The 11,213-nt window shown below is 46.8% G+C and overlaps 5 protein-coding genes across 5 annotated transcripts; 2 read left to right on the top strand and 3 right to left on the bottom strand.

Annotated features, from left to right (window-relative positions):
* Nucleotides 1–897: 897 nt before the first annotated feature.
* On the bottom strand, nt 898–3,681 carry SPPG_09117 (uncharacterized protein). Its single transcript, XM_016757274.1, has 8 exons — nt 3,474–3,681; nt 3,275–3,400; nt 3,091–3,210; nt 2,780–3,017; nt 2,645–2,707; nt 2,448–2,544; nt 2,256–2,371; nt 898–2,166 (listed from the first exon to the last, which is right to left on the bottom strand). The coding sequence occupies exons 3-8, from the start codon at nt 3,136–3,138 to the stop codon at nt 1,721–1,723; spliced, it is 1,008 nt and encodes a 335-aa protein (XP_016609676.1). The 5' UTR covers nt 3,139–3,210; nt 3,275–3,400; nt 3,474–3,681; the 3' UTR covers nt 898–1,720.
* Nucleotides 3,682–4,449: 768 nt separating this feature from the next.
* On the bottom strand, nt 4,450–6,603 carry SPPG_09116 (uncharacterized protein). The gene is made up of 7 exons (XM_016757273.1): nt 6,326–6,603; nt 5,809–6,151; nt 5,621–5,728; nt 5,345–5,560; nt 5,205–5,276; nt 4,866–5,140; nt 4,450–4,802 (listed from the first exon to the last, which is right to left on the bottom strand). The coding sequence occupies exons 1-6, from the start codon at nt 6,505–6,507 to the stop codon at nt 4,973–4,975; spliced, it is 1,089 nt and encodes a 362-aa protein (XP_016609675.1). The 5' UTR covers nt 6,508–6,603; the 3' UTR covers nt 4,450–4,802; nt 4,866–4,972.
* Nucleotides 6,604–6,727: 124 nt separating this feature from the next.
* SPPG_03431 (60S ribosomal protein) lies at nt 6,728–7,413 on the top strand. The gene is made up of 3 exons (XM_016751697.1): nt 6,728–6,830; nt 7,065–7,168; nt 7,235–7,413. The coding sequence occupies exons 1-3, from the start codon at nt 6,828–6,830 to the stop codon at nt 7,281–7,283; spliced, it is 156 nt and encodes a 51-aa protein (XP_016609674.1). The 5' UTR covers nt 6,728–6,827; the 3' UTR covers nt 7,284–7,413.
* Nucleotides 7,345–8,499, bottom strand: SPPG_03430 (uncharacterized protein). Its single transcript, XM_016751696.1, has 5 exons — nt 8,190–8,499; nt 8,055–8,131; nt 7,811–7,997; nt 7,597–7,754; nt 7,345–7,533 (listed from the first exon to the last, which is right to left on the bottom strand). Exons 1-5 carry the CDS (start codon nt 8,437–8,439, stop codon nt 7,507–7,509), a joined length of 699 nt encoding a protein of 232 aa, XP_016609673.1. The 5' UTR covers nt 8,440–8,499; the 3' UTR covers nt 7,345–7,506.
* A 403-nt stretch (nt 8,500–8,902) lies between these two features.
* SPPG_03429 (uncharacterized protein) lies at nt 8,903–11,077 on the top strand (the record flags this gene model as incomplete). Its single annotated transcript, XM_016751695.1, has 5 exons — nt 8,903–10,151; nt 10,212–10,348; nt 10,407–10,472; nt 10,534–10,945; nt 11,007–11,077. 5 exons carry the CDS (start codon nt 8,903–8,905, stop codon nt 11,075–11,077), a joined length of 1,935 nt encoding a protein of 644 aa, XP_016609672.1.
* Nucleotides 11,078–11,213: the final 136 nt, after the last annotated feature.

Genomic DNA, 11,213 nt, shown 5'->3' with positions numbered 1-11,213 from the left:
CTCTGTGAACTCCCAGCTATGCACGCAACCACAACCACCAATTAATAGGAAAGTCTATCGATAACCTCAGCAGAGGCCCGGGGGAAGAGAGATCAAGGGTGGGAGAGAGAAAGAAGAGAAGAGAAAACACTGCGGAAACGACAATCTCCGTCGTCTGTCCGGATCCGAACCAAAATTGACACCTCAACAAATCGACTCAAATACGAAAAGACGTCTTAACAACAGTAAACCTGCCTACGAAGCAAGTTTAGATCTTCGGAAATCCTGGCGCCCTCCAAAACAAAAAAAAGTAAAATAAATACTGAACCCATCAAACAATTAGAGGTAAATAATCGAGGATGTGGTTTTGAGCGCGAGTGTACCCGCGATACGTACGTGCACGGAGAGCGAGAGGAGAAGGGAAGGAGAAGCAGACAGTACTAGTTCGGTGAGTCAATTTGTCCGGCTGTGTTCACGTATCTGATATATATGCTTGTTCACTATCTGATGGCCTGAATGGGCTACTTTTTTTTTTCTTTTACAAATGTGTTTTTGGAGGAGTTTTCTTTTAAACTTGCCCAAATTTGGGAGGAGGGGATTTGTCTTTTGAGCTGCGGTGGGGGCAACGCTGGGTGATGCTTGCCTGCAATCCTTGCAAACGTTTTGTTCAAATGAGTTCATTTCGTACCTGGATCAGAAAGAATGCGACGAATCCTTGGCTCACTCAGCAAATGCTGTCAAAATGCTAGCCAATCCGTCGGTTTACCAAGTCATTTACCAACCCATAGGGCGACAAAACAAGGGCACAAAGAGCGTGAAAAATGAAACTGGTTACTTGGTTCCACACCTAAAAACTTTGAACCAAAACTCGTTTAAAACCGCATGACAACCAAAAGATTTGTTTTCTATTCAATGTCCAACTTTTATAAGGGGAAAAAGGGAAGAAAGCAAATCATATGCAAATGGCAGGAAAATAGCCAAAATAGTCGATAACAAAGGACAAGGAGAGCAAGATGGGCCTAGTGGCAATCACACAAAAGAGTTTTTTTTCGTATTTTTCCCCGTGTCCAGTTAGTATTGTTCAACGAAAGAAAGAACATCCACACGAAACCAGCAAGACCAAGATGAAGCAAGTTCGTCGAAATACACGAATCACGTCGAAATACACGAATCACACACATCAGGGAAATGCAACACACATACGCACTTGATAGATCATGCCATGTCAATGACCCGGTCATATGTAATGCCCCCCCCCCCTTCTCGTCATTCATCCGTATCATATCTGCAATAGCCAAAAAAGTAATTGGGGAGGCTCCTCGTATGACCAGGCGACCTAGGGACCCCTTAACCATCGCTCCCACACCGTTGCCCATCAATGGTGAAGAACGCCCTAGGGGAAGAAAAGAAAATGGGGAAATAGGGCGCGCGAAGCAAAACGTTTTTTCAATACGCCAAAAATGGGGCAAGGTTTAACTGGCTGGATGTGAAATTCGAGTGGTTCTTCTTTTTGTTTTTGGGGCCGCGTATCGCAGGACGTTTCCACGATCTGCCCTGAATGCGGATTGGAAACTCCTTGTGATTCAAAAGTCTACAACAAAATCGCCGGAAATCAGCCAGTCTTTAATGAACAAAGGCCTCCCAAAAAAACAAATTTGTAACGGGCTTCTCTTCGTTGCACCAATGGGACAATACGATGAATGACCACAATCACAGGAGTTCCCGGTCCGTTCAGCGTCTCTCACTGGAAGATTTCCTTTTTTCGTATTTTCCTCAGCCTCCACTCTCGTTTCACGACTCCATTGCGTACAACCCATTTCCATCCCCACTGTTCAAAGTCTTTGATGTTATCATCCAATGCACGTCTTTCCATTTCACTTGCCCAGTCCTCGCATTGGAACGTTAGGAGGAAATCTTGAACTCGAAGCGCAAATTCATCAGCGTCCCCCACAAATTGGAAATCAAAATACTTTTCCATATTGGTCTGACAGGGCTCCCGGTTGACATAGATGGCGAGAAACGCGCCCAGGCCATCCAAGTGGGTGGATCGTGCTCGTTCTCTCCGGAGAACAGCCGAAGCGGCTTTGGCAAAATCCCTGAAACCCGGTATGGCCATGCGTGTCCCTGCAATCAGGAGACCATCAATGTGTAAAAGGTCACCCTGCATATTGGTTGCAATCTCCGCGCCTAAAGTGGTTTGTGTCACTAGGAGCCACACGTGCAACTGACAATCGCCGGAAAATAGCCGTCACAAAAAAAAAAAAATTGGTACGCACCGTTCCAGACAGCTTCCCCATATCTTACGACCGCGGGTAAAACGGCAGGCACCCGTCCGGACGTCCGCTTACCCGCCTTCTTCCGATTTTTCTCACATTGTCCACATTTAGGACAGCTGGAAAAAAATAAAAGATAACATACAATTATTACGAATAATTCAAGGAAAAAAAAGGGCCAATTTCATCACACACGTAGGCAGAGCATCGAAATCAAAATCTTGGCTCCAAAACTCGTCAAACGGCGTTGGCAGTGCGTACTGTGTTTCACAAAGTGGACATCGAAGGCGATCTGTGCGTGATTCACAACGAGTCATTCCATGTCATTTGCGACTAAGCATTCGTGTTCCCTTGGAACCCAGAAGGGAACCCAAAAGGATGGGGAAACTCACGCAAATCACCATGCATTTTCACCAGCTTTTTGTTGATGCCTTCCACGGCTTCATCGAGAACATCTTTTTTGTAAAAAAAGGATGACACTAGTTTGTCATGCTCGTCCCACCGCATGTTCAAAAAAAAACACGTACCAATATTTTGTGAGTAAACTCTACGGATATGCCCTGCATGACACCATTTCCCCAGAACCTGATGAAAGGGTGTGGGTCTGCATGACGGTGCCAGACATGCCCGTGCATGGTGATGTGCAATCTGATAAAATGCTCGAGCGTTTTGCTCGGGACTATCTCTGAAAGAGTGGGCATCAAAACCTTGCTTGACAGCCCGTCCAGTGACGCCCGCAAACAGCCCATTCGACGAGCGATAGTCCTGTGGATAACACGCGTGAGCTGTGCTACTACAGGTATAAACAACCATGGCATGCAGAGAGATGAAAAGTTACCGATATGCCGGCAGAGGTTGACACTCCAGCTCCGATTCCAACCAACATGTTTCTGGCGTTCCAAATGCTTTTAGCAATGGTAGCCAGGTGTCGGTTAACGTCTGGAGAACTTGCATCAAACTGCGTACATATCATTGATAAGTATATATGATGGCTTACAGGGGTGAAAAGAGAGAATCCATACCGTAATGCATCCAGTTCCTTTGTGAGTTGGCGCTAGACAGGCCGGCCGCCGGGCCTTTGGGCTAGATTTTGATTCGGTAGCCACCTTGTCCTTGGGGCTGTCCCCAAGACTCACATACAACAGATCCTGATCAACACCACACCCGAAGTTAAGGACTACCAACATGACGGTACATCTGATCAAAGCACAGAAAACGCACCCTGGTTCGTCGTCGTTGCGGAGTGCTGTCGCCCGAACCTTTATCACTAGCAAGTTGCTTGTGTACCTTGGGTGCTCTACAAGCTGATATATCTGTCTCCTTTTTCTTGTTGAGAGATATAGGAGGAGGGCAATCATCTTTCGGGTTTGAATGAGCAGGATGGTGCCGTTGCGTCTGTATATTAATCCCCAATAACGAGAACAGTCAGTATCAAACGTCATTCTCTACGAGAGATGCACAAACCTCGTGATTGCCGAGCAAAAGGGACGTATCCTTCTCTCGGGCACTAACGTCTCGGGAACTAGCTTCTCGGTTACTAGCTTCTCGTGCCCGTGCATACTACTCCCCACAAGCGAATGCAGCAAATCAGTATCAGATCTCGCCCTCACGGAGAGATGTACAAACCTCGGGATTATCAAGCAAAAAAGATGCATCCGTCTCTGGCGTACTCTCTACAAGTGTCTCTTCGTCGGATGCATCCGACTGCTCCGTTTCATGCTTCTTTATACCAGGCAGTACCGTCAATATATCGTATCCGATGTTTGCGTCGTGGCAGGTGAACTGGGGCGCGATGCCAGCGGGTGGAGATGTGTGAGCCAGTAACATTGGGGATGATGAGGTTGTTGCAAGCGGACTGGATGTGGCTCTCGTGACATCCATGGCTCTCCTTGTGGTCGTTGAGGAGTCGTCCGGGATGGATGCCTCGGTAGCGCCGGTATCGTCATTTGTATCCGACATTGAGCTGTACGTCATGACCTGGTACTCATCCGAGTCAGATCCCGCCTCTCCGTCCCCTGCTACTACCGAGCATTCACTGGATTCCGAATCAAATTGGTCCTCACGGGGTTTCAGGTAAGCAGGTGGTGTACTTTCCATGTACCGCTTATACCATCGTTCCAAGTCCAATCCAGCGCTCTCCGAATCACGACGAGGTGTAATCCATAGCGGATGATTTTCCACAACGGAGCTCTGGGGTGCAAGTACGTGCATTTGTTCGAGAGTTGTGGGTTATTGACAAAAAGAACAAAATGGACTTACGGTGTAGAACCCTTCTTCATCCAAATTGTTCCAGTCCATCGGTTCTCCAGGCATTGGACAGCATCCTATCCTGTAAAGTGCTGTAATGCTGTCTTTTATAGCCCTTTCCAACATCACACGCTGTCCTTGCGGAATGTCCCATGAGGAAGAGCTCGGGATGAGAAGTTCGCGGGGGATCCTTGCTTGGGGCGGAAGGTTGGGTGGTGATGGTAAATCCCAGAGGAGGGTAGAGTGGGTATCTGCGCCATGAACTTTGCCGTACTCAAAATCTTCATCGGTTGTGTCGTCTATCTGGGAGTGATGGTGGGCATAAATCGGCTAATGGTCAATGAGCAACAACCGAGAGGGACATACCACTTGATTGCAAAGATCCTTGTTGGCAAAGGAAACAAATCTCTGGCCCCCTACATCCCGGTCATCCTACCCGCACCATAAGTATATTGTTTGAGAACAAGATGTTCTCAAACATTATAATATATATATATATATGCACAAAGACCTACCTCAGACAGCCACCCTAGTCTTCCATTAAGATCCTCCACAAGGGTGTAATTGGTCTGTTGTAGGGAAGCAATCCTGTTAGAACCATCCTGGTAGGCGCGGAAAAGCACCTGCTCTCCGTCCGGGTCCTGGAAAACCGTGTAAAGTGGGTCAGAGGGACGGGAGGAAAGTCAATGGTAACTCATCTCTTACCTGTAACAATAACCAAATCACGCACAATTGGGAATCCAACCAAGACCAATAGGTACTGTTCGCCAACATAACCTGTCCGTTGGCAACAACGATACGGTCAATCAAGGATTGCAGTGATCCATTACAGATTGGTATCATACCTTTACACAGCGGTCGTTTACTGCAAGGTCAGGATCTATTGTTGATATCGTCTGTGTCCACCGATGGGAGTCACATAAGGATCCACCGCCCCCTCCCCATTCCTGAGCTGGTACTGACACGGTCTGCTTGCATTGACCAGAGTCCCGTGAGGACCTATCAACCACTTTATGCTTTGGAGTAGGTGGTGATTGGCTTTCGCGTAACGACGGCGTCATCTGCAATACATTGTGAGTTGATGATAACCCGGGAGTGTATGTCAAGTCGTTGATTACCACCTCGTCGCGTAGGGACGATTGCTGAACGTTTATGGCAATCTTTTTGGCAGATCGGGCTTCAGGAGCCGAGCTACATCGTCGACGCTTTGTGGCGGTACTCGTCTCCGCCTTGTGTATATCATGGGAAATATGAGCAAGTGCCTACCATGAGATCGCATGAAAGAATAATCGATTTGGTGGCACCCTACCTTGGGAGGTTGAAGCGATTGGGCACGGCGTTCCATAATGTCTTTTGGTCCACGCTGGCCGCGCTTGGTCTTTGCAGCGGACTTGGGCGGAACTTTCTTGTCACCAGTATCCACCAGCAATGGCTTCAGTCGCTCCAAAGCAAGACATCCCCATATCCATTCGTACCAATCCCCACTGCAAGGGGGACGTTCCGGGCGCTCTACAACTGTTTTTTTTAGACGAACAATTAAATCCAAATATCCGTGCTGTGGGGTCATGTCGTTGGTGCCTTCCGGGTTTACGGGTGTCGAGCTTCGCTTGGCAGAGTGTTCGAGGTGCAGCCGATACGGGAGTTTTCCGTGCCTGTAAAAAGTAATACGTCAATCAAATGTTCCTCAACAATGAGCTGAGATCTCTTTTCACAGGAAACCCCGATATAAAAGCGTGGCCTTGCCGACCATGCGCAAGATCACTGTAGTGATCTTGCATGGCTGCACGCCTCAAACTAAACTATAACCATAAATGCTTAACACTTACTGAATCATCTCCCAATCAAACACATCTCCCACGAGACGAAACCAATCCTTAATCGTCACATGCTCCCTCGTAAAGTGGGGCTCCTTCAACACGGTTAGCGTCGCAAGGTGGAAAGCTTTTGCGCGATCGGTAGGGGCATGCACGACTTTTATAACAAGTAATGGCCGCAACATGGTTCCCATACGCAATGAATCATTCAGTATCTGTACACTGCTGCGTTCTGAACCATGTAACAAAGCACCCAAACGTTCGTGATCTACAAAAATCCCAAAAACCCCGCTAGCTTGGGAACCAAAATGATCGGACTGTGTTGAAGCTTGGGCACGTGATGTGCAATGAGACCGAATCGGGAAACATATCACGTGGCACTTTTCTGCGCTAACGGTCGTGTTGCAAGGCAGGTGCGAGTCCTCTTTTTTTCTCGGTTCTTTTGATCATTATCAAATCGCTACATCGACTTGTTTTACGTCGGTTGCGAAATTAAGAGAGAAGCAGTTGAAAAATGGTAGGTTTTGGGGCCTGACTGTAAAACTGAAGACAAAAGGACGTTTTGGATTTCGGTGGAAGAGGAACTTGCCTTGCATGGTGGGAGCGGATGGAGGAGAATGGAACCAAGGTTTTTGCAAGTTGACAAGATACATGTCTGGATTAGCGTAGTGGCACAGAGGACCATGGACGAACCATGTGGACTAGGACCGCTCTAGCATCAATTTCATGCGCTAACGTCATTACTCGTTAGCCTTCCAACAAGACTTTCCGCGTTAAGCGCATCCTGGGCAAGAAGCAAAAGCAAAACCGCCCCATTCCCAACTGGATCCGATTGAGGACTGACAACAAGATCAGGTATGACCTAGATAGTACTCTTTTTGGTTCGTTACTGTTTTTGGGTGCTGATCGAGTATTGCATAGATACAATGCCAAGCGTCGTCACTGGCGCCGCACCAAGCTCAACCTTTAAGCATGTACTCGTCACCATGGGATTTTTGGCTCGGACCGAGCTACTAGATATTTCGTTGATGTACACTGTAGTGGATACTGGTCGTCTTTAATAGACTTGGCTTGATCTACACTAATGGTCATACTTTACAGTTTTTGGGTTCACTGAGGAATCTTTGATTTTCGAACGGGTAGTTTGCAGTACCGATAGTACTTGCAAAGGCTATGCTCAAAGACGATGCTATTCAAGGCCATTGCATCCTTTTTGAGACCTGTTTGCAGAAAGGTTATGCGTTCCAGCAGCGAACGGATGGGAGAGCGAACCACCTACCCACTTCCAGCATGGCTTGGAGGACCAGTTTATGAAATTTGACCAACTGGTTCATAGGGACTCCGAGCCTTTCAAGGCCTTTTTTCGCACCCATCCCCAACCCTTTGGATAGTGGTAGAGAAATGTTGCTTGAATCCACAAGCCCATAGAATACCATATCGCCTATCTGGCTGTTTCAATGCTCATCAACAGCTCAGTGTGTTCATAGCTCAACTCACCTGAAGCCAACATGGCGATCATGGGGCCAATATGCCGGCATTTCCGTAACGCTTGATAACATTCCATGCGAGAGGGGACGCCATGTGTCGCCTGCTCTGCAAGCGGGACGAGATGCTCAAATAGATCCATGATGGTATCACAAAAATCTTGAAGCTGAAGGCATGATCTGTACGCCCCCGTGTTGAGCTATGGATTTTGGATCAATGAAGCATTGGGGGTGTAGAGTTTTTGCACAAGTACAACCTTTTCGCCTTGGTCTGTCAAATAGGATAGATGCTGACATATCACAGCTGCATCCCCTCCCAAATAAAATAACGGAGCTAGAAAAAGATGATTAGCACATCACACAAAGGTATACTGCAACATACGAATGGATACCCAATCGCCTCATAACAGGATTCCGAAAACACACACGCAAAATCCCAGCATAAACATATCGATACTTGTATTGCGTGGTCATGACGATGCGCATGATGTGCAGGGCTGTTTGGCGTTCGGGTGTGAGTTCCCGGTTCCACCAGTGGCGGGTAGAGGTTCGGCCCATGAGACGGGGATCTAGGATGTGGCCTTTGAAATGGGCATTTGAACATGTGAGAAAGTTTGTAAAGGTTTTTATAGCGAGGTGCATTGTTGTTGTTTTATGCGTAAAGCAGGACGCTTTTGATAGGAATGGCAACCTTGATTCTTCTTGTACATTGTCTTTTCGGTTCAGGGCTTGAGAGGACGATCGTGCACTTACGTAATATGGTCCAGGTTGTCCGATCTTGCTCTTGTCCAACCCCCACTTTGCATTGCACACGCTTTGAGTGCATGTCGGTCAAGCCTTGAACCCTAAAGATTTGTGTACCTCCCACCGAACAAAAACATGACTGTTGCATAAACGAGGAATGGTACTAATTAGTCGAGGGTTCATGTATCTTGTTTTCTTTGAATACATTGTTACGGACAAGGTTCACTCGGATACCGAACCGTGAAGAGTTGAAAGAATCGATTTACGAAGCACTTTTACTCGTTTTGTGTGATATTCCTACATCCTATATCCATTCCCCGAGAACTTGTCAATACGTCGCAAAGGTTTGCGAGCAAAAGTCATGCTCTCATCACCCAACCCACTAGATCGGCCATGGCGTCAAGAAATGTATAAACAACGGTCCGCACTACAAAGCAAGCATCCAAGACTCAAGTTACCCATCAATAAAGAACCCAAACTCCCGCCTATCGTCATATCGGCAGCACACGTCAAGTATCCTCCCGCACGACACCAAAAACGACCAGAATGGAAGGGATTGACTGATCTTAGTGGACGGAGACGTGTGTATGTGAGCCGTTTGTGTGAAAAGGTAACGGATGGGACGCAGAGTGTATCGAGGGATCAGAGTATGTTTGATGAGCAAATGGGTGGGACGATACGTGAGAAACGATCCCCGAATCCCTCTGACTCAAACATAGCGAAGAAGAAACAGCCAATATCCGCGAAAGGTCGTGGTAAACAAAGAACCTCACAGAAGGCTCATGCAAAGTCGGTAAAGGGTTGTCAAGTTGTTCAAAGAAATACGCACAATGCGGGTACAAAATGTGGAAAGAAGCGAAAAAGAAAAGAATCTCGCGAGGCCAGGAAAAAGCGTAAAAAGCCCAAATTGGACAACAAAACGGACGATACCCATTCCATACTACAAGATATGCCACCACCATGTATCAAGAAACCTTTGATACCCCATTCAGACCATGAATACCGCGACGTAAACACCAACACTCCACCACGCAACCAACCCAACAAACCCACCAACAATACTCAACACACACCCGATATCCTCTCCAACGCGGAACGTTTCTCCGATTTTGACCCCTTTTGGATCCCGGATTGGATGCCGCCCCCTCACAACGAACCAGAACTCTACACCGATGACGACGTATCAGAGGAAGACGTACTAGCAATGTTACATGACCCACATGATGATCAATGTCATAATGAAACGATGCGAGATGACGAAAAGAGTGAGATTGTACGAAACGCAGTGTTGAATAAACGACGGTATTCTCGTTTAGATTGTGTACTTGCGATCGATATGACGAATCCGGCTGTAAAGACCGCTGAGGATGTGTACAAGGCAATTTCTGTCACACATGATGGATGTGAACCAAACCGGGAATATTCACCAGAGGAAATTAAAATGGAGTGTTGTGCGGAATCGAACATGGGAGTTAAATTGGAGTCAAGGGCAGTATGTGGGGAAATGTTGGATGCAAAACTTGTTGGGTTGGATGGTACGATGCCGGATAGTGATGCAACTGTACACAGTGGAGTGGATAAGACATGGTTTGATGCACGACAATGTGCTGGTGCGTTCCTTTTTTCGCTGTTTTTCATGTACTCTAGAAACACTAACGTATCCTTGATAGATGAGTTTATATCAAACCGCGATATCCCTCCTAAATCCGTATTGATTTACATTTTACATGTAATGGTGGAATCCATGATGCGGTTCCGGTTGATACGACGGACGAGGTGGAATGTTTCTCATATCGTCGCGAGTGCCGTAAGTCCCGTTTCTATTGTTTGAAATCAACATGAGTTGAAACAATGAGGTTGAGTAGGCGAGGGATGGGTACGGATTTTCAGTGGATAAACTTGTTCAAGAGCTTCAAGTTGTTGATCAACAGGTAACAGTTATTTAATTGTAAAACTCTAAAGAGGGGATTTCTTTGTTGACGGTTCAACTAGGACACGTGGGAAAAAATGACGGAATACAATAACGAAAAGGATCGGTTATGGGCTGAGGGGTACACAGCCGAATCGCGAGAAGTAGATTTAGTAGATTGGTATGATGACCGGAACGATGGAGACGGTCCACTGAAATCACAAAAGCTGGAGGATGCGTTAAATGATATGGATGAGCAATGGAGACGGGTATGCGGCAAAATCATCAAGGATGAAAAAGGGAAACCTCCACGACCAGCCGAAATTGCTTCGAGATCGTTTTATGGATCATATGGAACAAAAGATCAGAAACGGTCGAGTAGGTCTCCAGAAGAGTGTGCACGGCCTGTGGATTCACATACCGTGAAAACGGACCCATCACATTACCCAATGCGTATACACAAGGACGGGGATGGACGTTACGATAGTGTGCAGAGTACAGGTCCAGTGACGCATTGTACGGTATCCGAACAGAAATGCAGTAAACACTCGGATAGACGTCCCGTCCAACTCCCCTCAACCAACCTACTACACCAAAACGGTAGTCTTTTTTCCGAAACGCTCCTAAACACACATCGGCATCTTACGTTGACAAACGAATCTGTAAATCATGTAGATACACAGCATATCGATTCAAGCATTGATTCACGAACACTTTCTGCAATACCCTCACTGCATACAAGAATCCAACCGAGCAAGGTGAC

Source organism: Spizellomyces punctatus, assembly GCF_000182565.1.
Source record: "Spizellomyces punctatus DAOM BR117 chromosome Unknown supercont1.5, whole genome shotgun sequence".
Taxonomy (NCBI): domain Eukaryota; kingdom Fungi; phylum Chytridiomycota; class Chytridiomycetes; order Spizellomycetales; family Spizellomycetaceae; genus Spizellomyces; species Spizellomyces punctatus.
This window is presented reverse-complemented; position numbering and strand designations above follow the sequence as displayed.

Bases quoted from the DNA above. Each gene is read 5' to 3' on its own strand.
- SPPG_09117 (XM_016757274.1), bottom strand. From the start codon at position 3,138: ATGTTGGTTGGAATCGGAGCTGGAGTGTCAACCTCTGCCGGCATATCG. The intron at 3,018-3,090 runs GTAACTTTTCAT...TGTTATCCACAG, and splicing joins CAACCTCTGCCGGCATATCG to GACTATCGCTCGTCGAATGG. The intron at 2,545-2,644 runs GTGAGTTTCCCC...AATCACGCACAG, and splicing joins GAAAATGCATGGTGATTTGC to ATCGCCTTCGATGTCCACTT.
- SPPG_09116 (XM_016757273.1), bottom strand. From the start codon at position 6,507: ATGGGAACCATGTTGCGGCCATTACTTGTTATAAAAGTCGTGCATGCC. The intron at 6,152-6,325 runs GTAAGTGTTAAG...TACTTTTTACAG, and splicing joins TTTGATTGGGAGATGATTCA to GCACGGAAAACTCCCGTATC. The intron at 5,561-5,620 runs GTGGTAATCAAC...AATGTATTGCAG, and splicing joins AATCGTCCCTACGCGACGAG to ATGACGCCGTCGTTACGCGA.
- SPPG_03431 (XM_016751697.1), top strand. The intron at 7,169-7,234 runs GTATGACCTAGA...AGTATTGCATAG, and splicing joins AGGACTGACAACAAGATCAG to ATACAATGCCAAGCGTCGTC.
- SPPG_03430 (XM_016751696.1), bottom strand. From the start codon at position 8,439: ATGCACCTCGCTATAAAAACCTTTACAAACTTTCTCACATGTTCAAAT. The intron at 7,998-8,054 runs GTTGTACTTGTG...CAAAATCCATAG, and splicing joins TGACAGACCAAGGCGAAAAG to CTCAACACGGGGGCGTACAG. The intron at 7,755-7,810 runs GTGAGTTGAGCT...ACAGCCAGATAG, and splicing joins GATCGCCATGTTGGCTTCAG to GCGATATGGTATTCTATGGG.